This window comes from Gorilla gorilla, chromosome 14 (genome assembly GCF_029281585.2).
Source record: "Gorilla gorilla gorilla isolate KB3781 chromosome 14, NHGRI_mGorGor1-v2.1_pri, whole genome shotgun sequence".
Lineage (NCBI taxonomy): Eukaryota > Metazoa > Chordata > Mammalia > Primates > Hominidae > Gorilla > Gorilla gorilla.
The window spans coordinates 78358723-78380243 of NC_073238.2; the positions used below are offsets into that span (position 1 = coordinate 78358723).

At 46.9% G+C, this 21521-nt stretch overlaps 1 protein-coding gene and 1 long non-coding RNA gene across 6 annotated transcripts; both read right to left on the reverse strand.

Annotated features, from left to right (window-relative positions):
* Positions 1-3278: 3278 nt before the first annotated feature.
* LOC134757010 (uncharacterized) lies at positions 3279-19007 on the reverse strand. Of its 3 annotated transcripts, XR_010130589.1 has the most exons (8): positions 17891-19007; positions 17125-17268; positions 15191-15291; positions 14426-14569; positions 12413-12556; positions 9234-9459; positions 5953-6026; positions 3279-3656 (listed from the first exon to the last, which is right to left on the reverse strand). It is a non-coding gene; the product is annotated as an uncharacterized lncRNA (long non-coding RNA). The 3 variants fall into 3 exon arrangements; XR_010130588.1 differs by lacking the exons at positions 14426-14569; positions 15191-15291; positions 17125-17268; positions 17891-19007 and having other exon boundaries at positions 12413-14417; XR_010130590.1 differs by lacking the exons at positions 3279-3656; positions 14426-14569; positions 15191-15291; positions 17125-17268; positions 17891-19007 and adding an exon at positions 5420-5544 and having other exon boundaries at positions 12413-14417.
* Positions 6553-8510, reverse strand: LOC129526141 (keratin-associated protein 21-1). Of its 3 annotated transcripts, none has more exons than XM_063697403.1 (2): positions 7500-8510; positions 6553-7388 (listed from the first exon to the last, which is right to left on the reverse strand). In XM_063697403.1, exons 1-2 carry the CDS (start codon positions 7529-7531, stop codon positions 7142-7144), a joined length of 279 nt encoding a protein of 92 aa, XP_063553473.1. In that variant the 5' UTR covers positions 7532-8510; the 3' UTR covers positions 6553-7141. The 3 variants fall into 3 exon arrangements, with proteins under 3 accessions (XP_063553473.1, XP_063553474.1, XP_063553472.1); XM_063697404.1 differs by having other exon boundaries at positions 6553-7292; positions 7455-8510; XM_063697402.1 differs by having other exon boundaries at positions 6553-8510.
* Positions 19008-21521: the final 2514 nt, after the last annotated feature.

Sequence of the window (21521 nt, forward strand, 5' to 3'; positions counted from 1 at the left end):
GATCTTTGCTAATGTCATGATCCACACACCATTAAGTGGCATGCTTTATAAATAAAGCATATTTATTTTTAGCTTTATTCAGTGTTTTTGTATTTTTCATTATCTTCTGCTGATCACTTTCAGCACAGATCTTCAGCAGTTTACCCTTAAGTTTCTTCAGGGGTATATATATGTGTTTCTTCAGGGATGCTAACATATCCACTTTGGTTACACAACTTACATATTTATTTTTAGCTTTATGCAGTGTTTTCGTATTTTTCAATATCTTCTGCTCATCACTTTCAGCACAGATCTTCAACAGTCTATCCTTGTGTTTCTCCATGGGTATATATGACAGTTATTCTACCACCATATTCTTCTGTAAGATGTTTCACACGTACACTGCTGTCCAGTTTCTCTAGCAACTTGACTTTCTCTTATATAGATAAACAGAAACACTTTTATTTTTTCTTATTACCATTACCCACAGAGGTATTTGCAGACCTTTTTGACATTTTCAGTAATGTCTTTATACCAAAGAGCAGAGAATAAGCAAGAAAAAGCACAGTCAGTAATGCACGTAGGTCTTGGCCCCATGTAGGGCGCTGGTGGGAACACACATCCAGCCTGTGCATGTGCCATTTTATTACCCTTCGTAGAAGGGCATGGAGAAGATATATCACAGCTGAAGTGGGCTAAGATGGTCATTTTTCCTTGGAGATGCTGAATAAACTGTGGGTTGTGCCTTTTGACTGCAACCTATCACATGAAGTTAGGTGTGGAATTTTCCACTTGTGGCATCATATTAGCACTTAAAATCTTTCAGATTTTGAAGTGTTTTGCATTTCATATTTTCAGATTCAGAATGCTCAACCTACAATGGGTTCTCATATATTTCCTCACTTAATTTTTGTAGATATTTAGATTCTAGTGTTTCACTTATTTTAATAAAATACTTAATGTATATTTGATTTATAGTGAAGAAAAGCAATATGTAAAAAAGGTGAAATACAAAAATAGCTATTTATTATTGTCCTTTTTCCACCACTGAGCTCTCATCTTTACCACTTAATCTGTGGGAAAATTTCATATTTCACGTATTTCTTGAAACACATTATCATGAGTTTAAAGTTATAGATGGTTTTTCAAAGAATGAAGGCTATGAAAACATTTGTCTCTTTGGTAAAAAACATTCTAAGGCAATTTTATGAACATATGAGTAGATATTTCCTGAATATCTATGATGATAATGCAAAAGAAAAATCCCAGGTTGTGACATAACAATTTGTAAAATACTTCAATTGGAGTAGAAACAATTGTGCAAATTACTTCATGTCAGTGAGGCTCAGTAGTTTACTCTGTAGTATGAGAAAATACTACTTTCTTTACAGTGTTTCTCTAAGAATTTAATTGCACATTACTTTGGAAAGCACTCTAAAAGTTTTTAAGTTTGAGATATGCCTAACATACAAAACAAAATAGCATAATATAATAGACATCCACGTATTTACTTCCATATTCAACAGTTTTAATTAAACTTGCTTTATATTATTTCTGAGTATTAAAGAGGGAGTCAAAATTTTCCTCTCCTGAACGATTTCTATTTTATTCTTTCCCTCTCTGGTGTCGCTGTGCAACTTCCTTATTCATATTTCACATTATCATTAAATATGTATGCTTGAACAATATTCTGAAATGTTTTATAATTTTTCTTAATTAATACATTTCATCATATTATAGTTATTCCAAACATAGTGGTTTCTTACTCAACATTATACTTTTAAGATGTATTCCCATTGATGCATTTGGGTCCAGCATAATCAAGTGCTGTTTAATATTCTATGAAATAAATGTTGAGTAAGTTAAGGATACTTTCAGTTTACTTAATAGAAATTCCCGACAACCTTCCATTTAAATTTAGGGGTTGTTTTCTCAAATAATAAAGATTTGGACAGAGAGTCAGTCCCTAAATAATGTTATTGTAAGCCAGGCTCACTTCTTTCCATCAGCAATCCTCACATTCATTCTTAGACCCGCAGCCTCATAACTGAAAGGTAGTTGCTTCAATTCACCGTATTATGCCCTCACTATTAAGCAAGAACTAGGCTGGTCTCCTATGTACAGCCCCTCAACACACACACACACACACACACGTCTTTATAGGAAGAGAAATAACTTTCTCATAAACCTCACAGGAGATCTCTCTTCAAATATTACTAACCAAGATATAATTTACATGGACTAAAAGGCAAAAGAGAAACTTGGAAAGTGTTTGTTTATTTTCCATAGTAGAATGCCAGAGAAAGTGGCATATAGAGACTGACTTATGGCTGCTAATAATGTCTGCCAATAACATGTCACCATTTATTCAAGCATTTTTGTATTGGCCAATATTTAGATTTTCTTCAACTTTTTAACATTATATAGAATACTGAAATAAATCTCTTTGGGCATATGTGTAATGAGAGTGTCTGTTTATGTACATATGTGCATTTCGGCTGCTCAGTATCTTAACACCTTTATATGATTGAGAAACCTTTTATTTTGTGCTTGTTGTTGCAATGGAGAGCTTGCCACCTACTATAGAAGCTGAAGATAACGGTAATCATTATCTCGGTCTCTGTTGCAACTAGGGTATGCCCGATGACCTAAGCTCTACCAATTAGGTTAACCCACTCCCCAGAATTTTAATTATGATATAATGATACATTTAAGCACTATAAAATTCTCACTGGTAGCAATAGCAGTAGGGGCAAGATCAAGTTACTGAAACAATAGTGACACCCATGTAAGTTATAGCAACTTATCTTTAATGGTGGTGAGCGTGGTTTCCTCACTGAATCAGTTCCCGGCTCCAGATTTTGGACATTATCCTTGACTGTATAGAAACTAATAGTCTTTTGATGAATTTTTGTTTGTTTGTTTACATTAGGCTTAGGCAAGGGAATTTTTTTTGCCTTGTTGTATTTTGTTTTAACTTTCATTTGCATTATGTGATTGCTCAGGTGGGTACACATTTTCCACGTGTATTAAAAAGTAATATTTCCTCTTTTATGACACTTTGGTTTCAATATTTTGCCCAATATCCCACTGGATTATTTATTTTTTTCTTATTTATTTGTTGGAATTATACATGTATTCTAGATGCCAAACATTTACAAATGTTATAAACACTTATAAAATTTGACCACACCTTCTTTAAATCTGTGGTTTGTCTCTTGATACATAGTTACCATGTTCAGAAATATGGAAGAAACTGGAGATTTTGTATAGTGATTAAAATAACTTGGACTGTGGAGTTATTCATTCAAAAATATTTATTGAGTTTGTATCAATCTATATCCATAATGAGTAGAAACCACACAGTTGATTTAGACAGGAGAAATGTAATACAAAAGACTGGTAAACTTTGATAAAACAGTAACTCTAAAATACAAGAAAACTCTATATGGTACCCTGGAGCTGCGGGACAGTATTCAATGAAGAAAAACTTTAGAAGGGGTGTTTTCTCCACAAGACTAGTAGTTGAAAAGGGTGCAGTGGCAACCCACTCAGCAGCACCGCGTTTCACTGCTTTGCTCAGGTCAGAGCTATTCGGCAACTGCTGGACAATAACAATGGCAGAAAGCAATTCTCCGCGGCATAGGTTCCACACAGTTGAATCTCTTTCAGTGGATCTAGGTAAAAGGATATAGAAGGAGTGAGCCAATGACAAAGTCTTTTTTTTTTTTTTTTTGAGACGGGGTCTCACTCTGTCGCCCAGGATGGAGTGCAGTGGCGTGATCTCGGCTCACTGCAAGCTCCGCCTCCCGGGTTCATGCCGTTCTCCTGCCTCAGCCTCCAGAGTGGCTGGGACCACAGGCGCCCGCGACCACGCCTGGCTAAATTTTGTATTTTTAGTAGAGACGGGGTTTCACCGTGTTAGCCAGGATGGTCTCGATCTCCTGACCTCGTGATCCGCCCTCCTTGGCCTCCCAAAGTGCTGGGATTACAAGCGTGAGCCACCGCGCCCGGCTGCCAATGACAAGTTCTTTTTTTTTTTTTTTAATGACAAATTCTTAACTGCAAGCAGGCCACAGGCAAAAGTTAGCAAGGGCCCAGGTACACAGGTGGGCAGAGGGAATCAAAAAACCTGTGGAGGTATGAAGCCTGGAAATTGTGGTGTCCATGCTGAGAAGGCTGCAGGAAGCCAGCCCCAGCTGTAAGATTCCTGAGGGACCTCAGATTCTGAAGTATAGCACCTCTAGATGTTCCTACACTCACACCACCCACTCACTGTAAGGAGCCAGGCACCATAGGAGAGCCCTTTCCTCTACAACATCTCTCCGATGCCCTCTACTGAGAAGGCTTGAATACTGTGCTCACTATGAGGAAGTAAATACAAGAGGAATTCCACACATTATGGCAGAGTGATTGCGGGGTAAATTTGGAGCTGAGAGGCAATACATTATTTATTGACAAATATGTGGCATGCTGGCCAGCATAGTAGATGCTAAAATGTCATAGTAAAAATAAGAAAGAAAATTATCTTCCCTATAGAAATTATACTTTTGTAGAAGATATATGATATTATCCAAAGAAATGATTAATAAAACAGTGAAGTTCTATGAAACAAAAATAGAGTGCTATAAAGTGTAATGACATTTATTGAGGTTCAAAGAAAGTCTCCTGAACGACAATCATATGTTTGGGGAATTAATACTTAAGATGTATACTGAATATGTGAATATGAAGTATATTAATATTCCTATAAAGCTTGCATAGTAAACTGTGATAAATGTTTAGAGTTGGCAGTTATTGGCAAGGCAGCTGATAACCGAAATTTAATAATAAATGAGACTGATGAAAGAGTAGAGAAAGATAAAAAGTCACACGAAGGAATCTTTTGATAAACACACCTGAAGAGTTTTAAACTTCTTGCAGGTCAATTAAGATGCAAATTAATATGTATTCAAAAGACAATATGTAAGTCATTCACGATCTCCATTAATATGGCTTGTGGGTGGCAGAATTCAGATTACAGAGAGTTAAACAAGTAATAATCTCATAGAACCAAAAGTGGAGATCATAACATAAATAACACATTGATTTTAATTTCCAACTCAAATTAAAAATTAGACTTCATATAAAAATTTGGATTATGGGTCCTTTTGAAAAAATGGAAACCTTATCAATCTTTCCCTAAACTGGCTTGAAAAAATATTCAACCGGGTTGCTGCCCCTCCTTGAGATTATAGGGTCCATACATTCTCTCTTTTTTTTTTTTATTATACTTTAAGTTCTAGGGTATGTGCGCACAACGTGCAGGTTTGTTACATATGTATACATGTGCCATGTTGGTCTGCTGCACCCATTAACTCATCATTTACATTAGGTATATCTCCTAATGCTATCCTTCTCCCCTCCCCCCACCCCACGACAGACCCCAGTGTGTGATGTTCCCCTTCCGGTGTCCAAGTGTTCTCATTGTTCATTTCCCACCTATGAGTGAGAACATGCAGTGTTTGATTTTTTGTCCCTGCGATAGTTTGCTGAGAATGATGATTTCCAGCTTCATCCATGTCCCTACAAAAGACATGAACCCATCCTTTTTTATGGCTGCATAGTATTCCATGGTGTATTAGGGTCCATACATTCTGTATTTCATCACTGTCAGTATTGAACTGCATCACTTTTAATATTTCTACCTGGCCTTTCTAGCACTTGCACTCATGGACTCTGCAACATGCAGTTCTTTAAAGAAGATAATGTGGAAGAGAAAAATGTGGTGTCTGATAGTAAAAGAGGGTTATGGTTTTTTTTTTCTTCTCTTTTTTCTTCTCTTCCTTCTTTAAAGAAAGTCAATAATTGATTGCTGAAACCAAGGTGTATACTGGTTGATATAAATAAGCCCATACATAGAGAGAAATTATAGATAGAACTGAGAAAGTTGAACTCTATTTATGCCTATTTAATTACTGGAATAACACTTACCAAGCTACTTAAACTCTGGTGCTTAATGTCTTCACTTATACAGTGAGAATTAATACCCACTTCCTGAAGTTATCCTGCAGAATAAATGAAATCATGTTTCCAAAGCTTATAAATAGTTCATGACCAAGTAACTATTTAAAAACACATAAAGGAGACACATTATTAATATAGTAATCAACATACCACAGTGGCTGAAAAAGAATTAAACTCAAAGCACTAAGTTAGTCATTACATAATCCCAGGCTGTTTCATTAGGCAGTTGATGGTAACACATGGGGAAAGCAAAGGGACATCAAGACAATAAATCAAATACATTCATGTGCTGCTAAACAACAGGGATATGTTCTGAAAATTTGAGAAATGTATCATAAGGCAATGATGTTTGCCATGCAGATTTCACAGTGTACTTACATAAACCTGTATGGTATAGCTTAGAACACACCTAGGTTATAAGGTATAGCCTATTGCTTGTAGAATACAAACCTGCACAGCATGTTACCATATAGGATAATACAGGCAATTGTAACACAATAATAAATATTTGTGTATCTCAACTTATTGAAATCTAGAAAAGATACAGTAAAAACACAGTATAAAATAATAATAATAATAAAACAGTACCTATATAGACCACTTAGCACGAATGGCACTTACAGGGCTGAAAATTGTTCTGGGTGGATCAGTGAGTGATTAGTGAGTGAATGTGAAGGCCTGGGATATTACTGTACACTACAGTAGATGTCTTAAACATTAGGCATTAGGGTAAATGTATAAAATACATTTTATTTCTTCAATAATACATTAAACTTAGCTTACTGATAATTTTTTGCTTTATAAACTATATTTTATTTTAGCTTTTTGACTCTTTTGTACTAAAACATTTTTTTTGGAATAAAGAACCATTTTTATTACAAATGATTGATTTCCCCAATTGTAGATGTTATGATCATTAACACAGTCATAACAGAGAATCAGAGATTAAGGGAGCAAAAGATAACATTTGGAAAACAGTCAGATGACACCGTGGATCCTATGGCCATGATTTCATTCAAAGAAATGTGAGGCTAGAGGTCCAAGACTCTGTCAAGCATGTAATTCTGATATAGAAATCTTGGAGTATGAATCCTTGAATCAATATTATCTTTAGACGTGTCATTTTAGAAGCAAATGGTCCTCTGACAGTGATGTTTTAGCAGGAAGAAGAGCATCTTCTAAAGCAAAATGGCTGGTAGCCACAGTAGCCAGAGCCAGAGCCACATCCACAGCCATAGCCAGTTCCATAACCACAGCCATACCCACAGCCGTAGCCAGTTCCGTAGCCAGTTCCATAACCACAGCCAGAGCCAGAGCCATAGCCACAGCTGTAGCCAGTTCCATAGCCACAGCCAGAGCCAGAGCCATAGCCACAGCTGTAGCCAGTTCCATAGCCACAGCCATACCTGGAGCCATAGCCACAGCTGTAGCCAGTTCCATAGCCACAGCCATAGCTGGAGCCATAGCCACAGCCATAACCAGAGCCATAGCCACAGCCATAGCTGGAGCCATAGCCACAGGAGTTGCCGTAGTAGTGGCAACACATGTTGTCAAGAGGAGAGAATTGAGATGGGTTTCAAGAAGATGCTTCTGAGGTGTGGATGTCTTCTACTTCCCTGAGACCTTTATATACTGTCAGTAATTGCCAAAGCATATCATTCATTCCCTGACTTAGCCAACAAATATTTAAACAATTATTATGTGCCAGTCACTGTTGATCATCAATAATATTTTGCTTAAAATGAGCCAATTATTTTGGAGACTCGAGTTTCGTTTCAGGAACATCATTTTAATCTGCTCTGCCAAAGAACCATCTCAGTGAAATCATGTGCCCAAATATAAAGCTGATACTAATTTTCAAAATGTCCTATCAGTAGATATATATCTTACATAACAAGTTTTGGGGGGATCATAACAAAATTTTATCCTTTTTCTCTCTCTCTCTTTTTTCCTAAAATATCTACCTCTACCCACAGGGAAAGAGACAACCCTATTCCCTTTCCTGAGTCATTACAACTTCTTTGCCAGACTTCTTTCTCCAACTCACTCTGCACTTCCACACCTACCCCTTGTCCAACCTCCCTCAAATCCCAAGAAACATATTCACATCTGATCATTCAAAGTCAGACTGTATGCTATCTGCAAGTGCTTCTTATATTTTCCTTCCATCCTCCAGGCAAACCAAGACCCTGGGGAGGCAGAGAAGCCCTCCTTTTGTCTCCCATTTCTTCAGCTATATAAGTAATTGTCATGGAGGAGCCTTTTAAAACCTAAACAGCTTCATTTTAAATATATATATATATATTTTTGTTGTTGTTATACTTTAAGTTCTAGGGTACATGAGCACAACGTGCAAGTTTTTGCATATGTATGCATGTCCCATGTTACACCAACACCGCTGTACCCATTAACTTGTCATTTACATTAGGTATATATCCTAATCCTATCCCTCTCCCCTCTCCCCACCCCATGACAGGCCCCAGTATGTGATGTTCCCCTTCCTGTGTCCAAGTGTTCTCATTGTTCAATTCCCACCTATGAGGGAGAACATGAGGTGTTTGCTTTTTTTGTCCCTGTGATAGCTTGCTGAGAATGATGGTTTCCAGCTTCATCCATGTCCTTACAAAGAACATGAATTCATCCTTTTTTATGGCTGCATAGTATTCCAGGGTGTATATGTGCCACATTTTCTTAATCCAGTCTATCATTGAAGGACATTTGGGTTGGTTCCAAGTCTTTGCTATTGTGAATAGTGCAGGGGGGTGAGGCACCACCCGCGATGTGGGGAGTAAGAGCCAGCCCCTCTCCCCCCACCCGGCTCTTAGGACCCCCATCGCAGGGGGGTGAGGCACCCCCTGCGATGCGGGAAGTAAGAGCCAGCCCCTCTCCCACCCCTGGCTCTTAGGAACCCCATCATGACCTCGTGTTTCTGTGGCTTTCTAGTTTTCTTGTCTTTTTTTTTTTTTCTCAGTCTTTTAGACACCCAGCTGCACAACTTGATTGCCTTACAAATGACCTGCTTCCAGGATGCGGAAATTCCTAGTTTCTTCTGTGACCCTTGTCAACTCCCCCATCTTGCATGTTGTGACACCTTCACCAATAACATAATCATGTATTTGCCTGCTGCCATAATTGGTTTTCTTCCCATCTCGGGGACCCTTTTCTCTTACTATAAAATTGTTTCCTCCATTCTGAGGGTTTCATCATCACGTGGGAAGTATAAGGCCTTCTCCACCTGTGGGTCTCACCTGTCAGTTGTTTGCTGATTTTACGGAACAGGCGTTGGAGGGTACCTCAGTTCAGATGTGTCATCTTCCCCGAGAAAGGCTGCAGTGGCCTCAGTGATGTACACGGTGATCACCTCCATGCTGAACCCCTTCATCTACAGCCTGAGGAACAGGGATATTAAAAGTGTCCTGCGGCGGCCACACGGCAGCACCGTCCAATCTCAGTATCTTCTTATCTGTTCCATTCCTTTTGTAGTGTGGGTTAAAAAAGGCAGCAAGGTCAAATAAGAATGATATCACAGGGTGAACACCCAATGCAATATTAGAAGTAATACCTCCCTAGGATATAGAATATACTGTCACAGAGTATACACAGATGGGGTACACCCACTGTGATATTAGAAGCAATATCTCCCTAAAGTATGAGGAAAAATATCACAGGGTGTGCACACTGTGTGATATGAGGAGTAATATTTACCCTGGATATTACGACTAACATCAAGGGTGTACACGCACGGGGTACACGCACTGTGATATCAGGAGTTGTATCTCCCTAGGATATTATGAATACTATCACAGGGTATATACTATGTGTGTACATGCACTGTGATATTTGAAGTAATATCTCTCTATGAGATTGCAAATAACATCAAAGCATGTACACCCCTGTGACACATTAGGAGTAACATCCTTCTAGGGTATTACAGATCACGTCACAGCGTGTACACCTCTGTGACGTTTTGTACACACTTTGTGACATTAAAAGAAACATCCCCCTAGGATATTATGAATAATAACACAGGAGGGGTACACACATGGTGTACACCGCCTGTGTCATCAGGAGTAACATCCCCCTAGGATATTATGAATAATATCACAGCAGGTGTACACACATGGAGTACACCCCATGTGACATTCGGAAGAGCATGCCCCTAGGATATTAGGAATAGTATCACAGGTGTTGAATACGCATTTCTAATGTGTAATGTCACCCCCGGTGACATTAAAAATAACATCCCCCTTGGATATTATGAATAATATGACAGGGAGTACACCCCATGTGACATTAGGAATAACATCCCCCAAGGATATAACAAATAATATCAGAGGGTGTACATACATTGTGACCTTAGTAGTAACATCTCTTTAGGATATTACAAATAGTATCACAGGGTGTACAGGCATTGTGACATTAGTAGTAACATTCCGCTGGGATATGACGAGTCATATCACAGGGTGTACACCCCCGTGACAATAATAGCAACATTCCCCTAGAATATTAGGAATCATATCACAGGAGGTACAGCCCCTGTGATTTACAAGTAACATGTCTATAGAATGTTACAACTCATATCACTGTGTGACTCTGTGTACACCCCATGTGACTTTAGGAGTAACATCCCACAAAACTATGATGAAAAATATCACAGGGTGAACACCCCCTGTGACCTGAGGAATAATGTAGTTTTAGGATATTATGAATGATGTGACAAGGTGTACACACCCTGTGAAGTTAGGAGCAATATCCGTCTAGGATGTTAGGAAGACTGTCACATGGAACACACCCCCTGTGACATTAGGATATGACAAATAATATCACAAGGTGTACACACATTGTGACATTAGTGCTAATATTCCTCTGGTACACTATGAATAATATCACAGGGTGTACATCCCTGTGACATTAGGAGTAACATCCCCCTAGAATAGTAAGAATAATAATAGGGGGTGTACACCCCCTGTGACATGAGGAGTATCATCTCGCTAGAATATTACAAATAATGTCACAGGGTGTTATCGTCTGTGCCAATAGGAGTATAGACCCCTGGGAAATTATGAATACTATCACAGGGTGTACAGCCCTGTGACATTAGGAGTAACATCTTTCTAGAATATCACGAATAATATCACAATGTGTACACCCCCTGTGTCATTAAAAGTAAAATTGCCGTGGGATATTACGAAATAGAACACAGGGAGGACACCTCATGTGACATTAGAAGTAACATCCCCCGAGGATATAACCAATAAGATCAGAGAATGTACCTGCATTGGGACATCAGTAGTAACATCTCTTCAGGACAATACAAATAATATCAAAGGGTGTACACACATTGTGAAATTAGTAGTGAACTCCCGCTAGGATATTAGGAATTTTATGACAGGGTCTACAGGCCCTATGACATTAGCAGTAACGTTTTCCTAGAAGACTATGAAGAATATTAAAGGGTGTACAGGACCTCTGAATTACGAGTAACATTTCCATAGCATATTGCACGTAACATCACAGTGTGTACACGCCGTGTGACATTAGGGGTAACATCCCACAAAATTATAATGAATAATTCACAAGCTGTGCACCCTCTGTGACATTAAAAGTAACATTTCCCTAGAATATGACGACAATATCACGGAGTGTACACCCTCTGTGATATGAGGAGTTACATCTTATGAGGATAATACGAGTAATTTCACAAGGTGTACAAACCCTGTGACATAAGGGGTGACATCCCTCTAGGACATTATGGATAATATCAAAAGGAACATACCCCGTGTCACAATAAACGCAACCTCCCCTTAGGAGAATAAGAATAACACCACTAGGTGTACACACAATGTGACATTATTATTAAGGTAAAGCAGGACATTGGGAATAACATCGCAGTGTACAGAGTCCTGTGACATCAGGTTTAACATTCCCCTACAAAACTACGAATAATATTGAAGGGTGTATACCTCCTGCGACTTTAGAAGCGGCATCTCGCTAGAATATGGAAGATAATGTTCCAGGGTGTGAACCGAGGGTGGCAGTATAGAAAGGATCCAAGGAAAAATCCAGGAGTAATATCACCACCCTATGGCCCCCTGTATATGACCATCCACATCGCAGGGGGGCGAGTGCCCCCCGCGATGCAGGGAGTAATATCACCGGCCTCCAACCCTCTGGATATTATGATCCACGTCGCAGTGGGGCGGGCGACCCCCACCCACGCGAGGAGTAATATCGCCCACCTTTCACATCCTGAATAAGACGATCCACATCGCAGGGGGGCGGGCGCCACCCGCGATGCAGGCAGTCATATCACCCCCCTCTCGCCCTGTGGATATGACGACCCCCATCGCAGGGGAGTAAGAGCCAGCCCCTCTTCCACCCCTGCCTTAGGACCCCCATCGCTGATCCTGAGATCCTTAGGACACACCTGGAGAACTGTGGGTATTAGGAGTCCAAGAAGAAAGCTCAAATCTGCCGACAGCAGGTACTTTAATTGGGATTTACTCTCCCACATGGGTCCGACGCCACCAAGGAACGGAAAGAAAGAAGGTTATTTGTAAGATACCGGAGCCTAAGGGCCGAAGGCAGGCGAGAGAATTCTCAGGAGCTGTGGGGTTTTGTAGACTGTGGATCCCAAACTATGTAGTATTAGCCAAGACTTTGTATGAGGTCACAAAGGGGGCGGGAACCGGGAACCTTTGGAATGGGGATCCCAAGAACAGCAAGTCTTTCATGAGTTGAAGGAAAAACTTCTGGCAGCCCCAGCCCTGGGGCAACCCGATCTGACAAAGCCTTTTCCATTGTATGTGTTAGAGAGAGAAAAGATGGCAGCTGGACTTTTAACCCAAACTGTGGGGCCCTGGCAGAGGCCGGTGGCCTACATCTCTGAAAAACTAGAGAGGGTTTCTAAAGGATGGCCCCCCTGTTTGAGGGCCTTGGCAGCAACTGCCCTGCTAGTACAAGAAGCAAATAAGCTGACCCTTGGGCAAAACCTGAACATAAAGGCCCCCAATTTTATGGTTGCTGAGAGCCAGCCCTTTATCCCCCCCTGGATCTTGGGAACCCGATCGCAGAGGGGGTGGCTCCACCCGCGAGGCGGGGACTGAGAGCCAGCCGATCTTCCGCCCCAGGCTCTTAGGACCCCTATCGCAGGGGGGAGGCACCCCCCACATACGGGGACTGACAGCCAGCCCCTCTTCCCCCCGTGGCTCTTAAGAACACTCATTGCAGGGGGGGGAGGCACCCCAATGAGGCAGGGACTGAGAGCCAGCCCCTCTTCCCCCCTGGCTCTCAGAGCCCCCATCGCAGTGGGGGAGGCACCCAAGGCGAGGCGGGGATTGAGAGCCAGCCCCTCATCACCCCCGGCTCTCAGGACTCCCATCACGGGGGGGAGGCACCCCCCCATGAGGCAGAGACTGAGAGCCAGCCCCTCTTCCCCCTCTGGCTCTTAGGACCACCATCGCAGGAGGGGGAGGCACCCCCCACGAGGCAGGGACTCAGAGGCAGCCCCTCTTCTGCCCCAGGCTCTTAGGACCCCCATCGTTGGGTGGGAGGCACCCCCCACGAGGCGGGGACTGAGAGCCAGCCTGTCTTCCCCCTCCGCTCTTGGGACACCAATCGCAGGTGGGGGGAGGCACCCCCAACGAGGCATGGACTGAGAGCCAGCCCCTCTTCCCCCCTCGCTCTCAGGGCCCCCATCGCAGGGGGGGAGGCACCCACCGCGAGGCGGGGAATGAGAGCCAGCACCTCATCCCCCATTGCTCTCAGGACCCCCATCGCAGAGGGGGGAGGAAACCCCCACGAGGCAGGGACTGAGAGCCAGCCCCTCTTCCCCCTATAGCTCTTAGGACCACCATCGCAGGAGGGGGAAGCACCCCCCACGAGGTAGGGACTCAGAGGCAGCCCCTCTTCCGCCCCCTGGCTCTTAGGATCCCCAACGCAGGGGGGGAGGCACCCCCCACAAGCTGGGGACTGAAAGCCAGCCCCTCATACCCCCTTGGCTCTTAGGACACCCATCGCAAGGGGGGAAGGCACCCCTAATGAGGCACGGACTGAGAGCCAGCCCCTCTTCCCCCCTGGCTCTCAGGGACCCCATCGCTGGGTGGGGAGGCACCACCCACGAAGCAGGGACTGAGAGCCAGCCCCTCTTCCGCTCCAGGCTCTTAGGACCTCCATCGCAGGGGGTAAGCACCCCCTGCGAGGCGGGGACTGAGAGCCAGTCCCTCTGCCCCCCTGGCTCTCAGGACACCCACCGCAGTGGGGGGGAGGCACCCCCACACGAGGCAGGTACTGAGACCCAGCTCCTCTTCCCCCTGTGGCTCTTAGAACCCGCATCGCAGAGGGGGGAGGCACCCCCCACGAGGCGGGGACTGAGAGCCAGCCCCTCATCTCCCCGTGGCTTAGGACCCCCATCGCGGATCCTAAGAACCTTAGGACCCACCTGGAGGACTGTGGTATTAGGTGTCCAAGAAGAAAGCTCAAATCTGCCGACACCAGGTACCTTACATGGGATTTACTATCCGACAGGGGTCCAAACGCAGCCCGGGAACAGAAAGAAAGCAGGACATTTGCAATCTACCGGAGCCTAAGGGCAGAAGGCAGGTGAGGGAATTCTTAGGGGCTATGGGGTTTTGTAGACTGTGCATTCCAAACTTTGCAGTATTAGCCAAGCCTTTGTATGAGGTCACAAAGGGGGCAGGTGAGGGAATTCTTAAGAGCTGTGGGCTTTTGTAGACTGTGCATCCCAAACTTTGCAGTATTAGCCAAGCCTTTGTATGAGGTCACGAAGGGGGCGGGGACCACGAACCTTTGAAATGGGGATCCCAACAACAGCAAGTCTTTCATGAGTTAAAGGAAAAACTTCTGGCAGCCCCAGCCCTGGGGCTACCCGATCTGACAAAGCCTTTTCCATTGAATGCGTCAGATAGAGAAAGGATGGCAGCTGGACTTTTAACCGATACTCTGGGGCCCTGGCTGAGGCCGGTGGCCTATATGTCTAAACAACTAGAGAGGGTTTCTAAAGGATGGCCCCCCTGTTTGAGGGCCGTGGCATCAACTGCCCTGATAGTACAAGAAGCAAATAAGCTGACTCTTGGGCAAAACCTGAACATAAAGGCCGCCCATTTTGGGTTCGGTGACAGCCATCCCCTCTTCCCCCTACTGCCTTAGGACCCCCATCGCTGATCCTAAGATCCTTAGGACTCACCTGGAGGACTGTGGGTATTGGGTGTCCAAGAAGAAAGCTCAAATCTGCCGACGGCAGGTACCTTACTTCGGATTTACTCTCCGACAGGGGTCCGACGCCGCCTGGGAACAGAAAGAAAGCAGGTTATTTGCAATCTACCAGAGCCTAAGGGCCAAAGGCAGCCGAGAGAATTCTCAGGAGCTGTGGGGTTTTGTAGACTGTGGATCCCAAATTCTGTAGTATTAGCCAAGCCTTTGTATGAGGTCACAAAGGGGGTGGGCACTGGGAAGCTTCGGAATGGGGATCCCAACAACAGCAAGTCTTTCAGGAGTTAAAGGAAAAACTTCTGGCAGCCCCAGCCCCGGGGCTACCTGATCTGACAAAGCCTTTTCCATTGTATGTGTTAGAGAGAGAAAAGATGGCAGCTGGACTTTTCACCCAAACTGTGGGGCCCCGGCTGAGGCCGGTGGCCTACGTCTCTCAACAACTAGACAGGGTTTCTGAAGGATGGCTCCCCTGTTGGAGGACCTTGGCAGCAACTGCCCTGCTAGAAGAAGAAGCAAATAAGCTGACTCTTGCGCAAAACCTGAACATAAAGGCCCCCCATTTTGTGGTGGCTGAGAGGCAGCCCAGTTTCCCCGCCTGGCTCTTGGGACCCCCATCGCAGAGGGGGTGGCACCACCTGCGAGCCGGGGACTGAGAGCCAGCCCCTCTTCCGCCCCAGGCTCTTAGGACACTCATTGCAGGGGGGGAGGCAGCCCCCACGAGGCAGCGACTGAGAGCCAGCCCCTCTGCCCCCCCTGGCTCTCAGGACCCCCATCGCAGGGGGGGGAGGCACCCCCAACGAGGCAGGGACTGAGAGCCAGCCCCTCTTCCCCCCTGAATCTCAGGGCCCCCATCGCAGTGGGGGAGGCACCCACGGCGAGGCGGGGATTGAGAGCCAGCCCCTCATCCCCCCCGGCTCTCAGGACTCCCATCGCAGGGGGGGGAGGCACCCCCCATGAGGCAGAGACTGAGAGCCAGCCCCTCTTCCCCCTCTGGCTCTTAGGACCACCATCGCAGGAGGGGGAGGCACCCCCCACGAGGCAGGGACTCAGAGGCAGCCCCTCTTCCGCCCCCGGCTCTTAGGACCGCGATCGTTGGGTGGGAGGCACCCCCGACGAGGCGGGGACTGAGAACCAGCCCCTCATCCCCCCCGGCTCTCAGGACCCCCATCGCAGAGGAGGGGAGGCACCCCCAACGAGGCAGGGACTGAGAGCCAGCCCCTCTTCCCCCTCTGGCTCTTTGGACCTCCATCGCAGGAGGGGGAGGCACCCCCCACGAGGCAGGGACTGAGAGCCAGCCCCTCTTCCCCCCTGGCTCTCAGGGCCCCCATCGCAGGGGGGAGGCACCCACCTCGAGGCGGGGAATGAGAGCCAGCCCCTCATCCCCCATGGCTCTCAGGACCCCCATCGCAGAGGGGGGAGGCAACCCCCACGAGGCAGGGACTGAGAGCCAGCCCCTCTTCCCCCTATAGCTCTTAGGACAGCCATCGCAGGGGGGGAGGCACCCCCAACGAGGCACGGACTGAGAGCCAGCCCCTCTTCCCCCCTGGCTTTCAGGGCCCCCACCGCAGGGGGGGGGGAGGCACCCCCAACGAGGCACGGAATGAGAGCCAGCCCCTCTTCCCCCCTGGTTTTCAGGGCCCCCATCGCAGGGAGGGAGGCACCCCCCACGAGGCGGGGACTGAGAACCAGCCCCTCATCCCCCCGGCTCTCAGGACCCCCATCGCAGTGGGGGGGAGGCACCACCCATGAGGCAGGTACTGATAGCCAGCCTCTCTTCCCCCTGTGGCTCTTACAACCCGCATCGCAGAGGGGGGAGGCACCCCCCGCGAGACGGGGACTGGGAGCCAGCCCCTCATCCCCCCCTGGCTTAGGACCCCCATCGCGGATCCTAAGAACCTTTGGACCCACCTGGAGGACTGTGGTATTAGGTGTCCAAGAAGAAAGCTCAAATCTGCCCACAGCAGGTACCTTACTTGGGATTTACTATCCGACAGGGGTCCAAACGCAGCCCGGGAACAGAAAGAAAGCAGGACATTTGCAATCTACCGGAGCCTAAGGGCAGAAGGCAGGTGATGGAATTCTTAGGGGCTATGGGGTTTTGTAGACTGTGCATTCCAAACTTTGCAGTATTAGCCAAGCCTTTGTATGAGGTCACAAAGGGGGCAGGTGAGGGAATTCTTAGGGGCTGTTGGGTTTTGTAGACTGGGCATCCCAAACTTTGCAGTATTAGCCAAGCCTTTGTATGAGGTCACAAAGGGGGCGGGGACCACGAACCTTTGAAATGGGGATCCCAAGAAGAGCAAGTCTTTCATGAGTTAAAGGAAAAACTTCTGGCAGCCCCAGCCCTGGGGCTACCCGATCTGACAAAGCCTTTTCCATTGAATGCGTTAGATAGAGAAAAGATGGCAGCTGGACTTTTAACGGATACTCTGGTGCCCTGGCTGAGGCCGGTGCCCTACGTGTCTAAAAAACTAGACAGGGTTTCTAAAGGATGGCCCCTCATGTTTGAGGGCCGTGACATCAACTGCCCTCATAGTACAAGAAGCAAATAAACTGACTCTTGGGCAAAACCTGAACATAAAGGCCGCCCATTTTGGGTTCGGTGACAGCCATCCCCTCTTCCCCCCACTGCCTTAGGATCCACATCGCTGATACTAAGATCCTTAGGACTCACCTGGAGGACTGTGGGTATTGGGTGTCCAAGAAGAAAGCTCAAATCTGCCGACGGCAGGTACCTTACTTCGGATTTACTCTCCGACAGGGGTCCGACGCCGCCCGGGAACAGAAAGAAAGCAGGTTATTTGCAATCTACCAGAGCCTAAGGGCCGAAGGCAGCCGAGAGAATTCTCAGGAGCTGTGGGGTTTTGTAGACTGTGGATCCCAAATTCTGTAGTATTAGCCAAGCCTTTGTATGAGGTCACAAAGGGGGTGGGCACTGGGAAGCTTTGGAATGGGGATCCCAACAACAGCAAGTCTTTCATGAGTTAAAGGAAAAACTTCTGGCAGCCCCAGCCCCGGGGCTACCCGATCTGACAAAGCCTTTTCCATTGTATGTGTTAGAGAGAGAAAAGATGGCAGCTGGACTTTTCACTCAAACTGTGGGGCCCCGGCTGAGGCCGGTGGCCTACGTCTCTCAACAACTAGACAGGGTTTCTGAAGGATGGCTCCCCTGTTGGAGGGCCTTGGCAGCAACTGCCCTGCTAGAAGAAGAAGCAAATAAGCTGACTCTTGCGCAAAACCTGAACATAAAGGCCCCCCATTTTGTGGTGGCTGAGAGGCAGCCCAGTTTCCCCCCCTGGCTCTTGGGACCCCCATCGCAGAGGGGGTGGCACCACCTGCGAGCCGGGGACTGAGAGCCAGCCCCTCTTCCGCCCCAGGCTCTTAGGACACTCATCGCAGGGGGGGAGGCACCCCCCACGAGGCAGGGACTGAGAGCCAGCCCCTCTGCCCCCCCTGGCTCTCAGGACCCCAATCGCGGGGGGGGGAGGCACCCCCAATGAGGCAGGGACTGAGAGCCAGCCCCTCTTCCCCCCTGAATCTCAGGGCCCCCATCGCAGTGGGGGAGGCACCCACGGCGAGGCGGGGATTGAGAGCCAGCCCCTCATCCCCCCTGGCTCTCAGGACCCCCATCGCAGAGGGGGGAGGCAACCACCACGAGGCGGGGACTGAGAGCCAGCCCCTCTTCCCCCCTGGCTCTCAGGGCCCCCATCGCAGGGGGGGGAGGCACCCCCAACGACGCACGGAATGAGACCCAGCCCCTCTTCCCCCCTGGCTCTCAGGGCCCCCATCGCAGGGGGGGAGGCACCCCCGACGAGGCGGGGACTGAGAACCAGCCCCTCATCCCCCCCGGCTCTCAGGACCGCCATCGCAGAGGGGGGGAGGCACCCCCAACGAGGCAGGGACTGAGAGCCAGCCCCTCTTCCCCCTCTGGCTCTTAGGACCTCCATCGCAGGAGGGGGAGGCACCCCCCACGAGGCAGGTACTGAGAGCCAGCCCCTCATCCCCCTCGGCTCTCAGGACCCCCATCGCTGGGTGGGGAGGCACCCCCCACGAGGAGGGGACTGAGAGCCAGCCCCTCTTCCCCCTGTGGCTCTTAGAACCCGCATCGCAGAAGGGGGAGGCACCCCCCGCGAGGCCGGGACTGAGAGCCAGCCCCACTTCCCCCCTGGCTCTTAGGGGCCCCATCGCAGGGGGGGAGGCAATCCCCATGAGGCGGGGACCGAGAGCCATCCCCTCATCCCCCCCGGCTTAGGACCCCCATCGCAGATCCTAAGAACCTTAGGACCCACCTGGAGGACTGTGGGTATTAGATGTCCAAGAAGAAAGCTCAAATCTGCTGAAGGCAGGTACCTTATTTGGGATTTACTATCCGACAGGGGTCTGAACGCAGCCCGGGAACAGAAAGAAAGCAGGTCATTTGCAATCCACCGGAGCCTAAGGGCAGAAAGCAGGTGAGGGAATTCTTAGAGGCTGTGGGCTTTTGTAGACTGGGCATCCCAAACTTTGCAGTATTAGCCAAGCCTTTGTATGAGGTCACAAAAGGGGCGGGAATCGGGAACCTTTGGAATGGGGATCCCAACAACAGCAAGTCTTTCATGAGTTAAAGGAAAAACTTCTGGCAGCCCCAGCCCCGGGGCTACCCGATCTGACAAAGCCTTTTCCATTGAATGCGTCAGATAGAGAAAAGATGGCAGCTGGACTTTTATCCGAAACTCTGGGGCCCTGGCTGAGGCCGGTGGCCTACGTGTCTAAACAACTAGAGAGGGTTTCTAAAGGATGGCCCCCCTGTTTGAGGGCCGTGGCATCAACTGCCCTGATAGTACAAGAAGCAGATAAGCCGACTCTTGGGCAAAACCTGAACACAAAGGCAGCCCATTTTGGGTTCGGTGACAGCCATCCCCTCTTCCCCTCACTGCCTTAGGACCCCCATCGCTGATCCTAAGATCCTTAGGACTCACCTGGAGGACAGTGGGTATTGGGTGTCCAAGAAGAAAGCTCAAATCTGCCGACGGCAGGTACCTTACTTCGGATTTACTCTCCGACAGGGGTCCGACGCCGCCCGGGAACAGAAAGAAAGCAGGTTATTTGCAATCTACCAGAGCCTAAGGGCCGAAGGCAGCCGAGAGAATTCTCAGGAGCTGTGGGGTTTTGTAGACTGTGGATCCCAAATTCTGTAGTATTAGCCAAGCCTTTGTATGAGGTCACAAAGGGGGTGGGCACTGGGAAGCTTTGGAATGGGATCCCGACAACAGCAAGTCTTTCATGAGTTAAAGGAAAAACTTCTGGCAGCCCCAGCCCCGGGGCTACCCGATCTGACAAAGCCTTTTCCATTGTATGTGTTAGAGAGAGAAAAGATGGCAGCTGGACTTTTCACCCAAACTGTGGGGCCCTGGCTGTAGTTCTGGTACAGCACTAAGTTTTATATGGGCCTAAGGTATAGAGCATAAGTTAAGGAATAAATGAGAGGCCCATTGGAGGAATAATGAGTATTTAATTTTGGTATAAAAAGTTGTAGAAATGGAAGACAAAACTGGAAATTTACTTACAAATTTTATAGTTCTCTCACATATTTACTCTATTTACCATTATTGAGAACTAGGTTAAACAAAATGCACAGATTCTATGAATTGCAACCCATTCAGTTTTCATGCTCATGATATGGCCTTAGATTTCAAATGTCAAAATAGAAAAGCATTATTATGTTTATTCAAAATGTACATTTATTTTCATGTCAGGTTTACTATCTTGAAAAAAAAATGGCTATGATTATTTCCTTCTCTATATCCAAACCCCTTTCCATGTGACTTAGCAGATTCTCCTAAGAAATGTGGTGAACTTTCTCACCCTTTCATAAGGGCTGGCCTTGTGTGATGGTTAATATTAAATGGCAACTTAATGCGATTGTAGGATGCAAAGTATTGTCTCTGGGTATATGTGGGTGTTTCTGGGTGTTGCCAGAAGAGATTAAGATTTGAGTCAGTGGACTAGGAGAGGAAGACCCATCCTCAGGAAGACCCATCTACAGTGTGGGTGGGCACCATCCAATTAGCTGCCAGACTGGCTAGGAAAAGGCAGAAGAAGGTGGAAGAAGCTGACTTGCTGAGTCTTCCAGCCTTCATCTTTCTCCCATGCTGGATGCTTCCTGCCCTCAAACATCTGACTTCAAGTTCTTTGGCTTTTGGACCCTTGGACTTACACCAGTGATTTGCCAGGGGCTCTCAGGCCTTTGGCCACAGACTGGAGGCTGCGCTATCGGCTTCCCTGCTTTTGAGGTTTTGGGACTTGGACTGAGCCACGACTGGCTT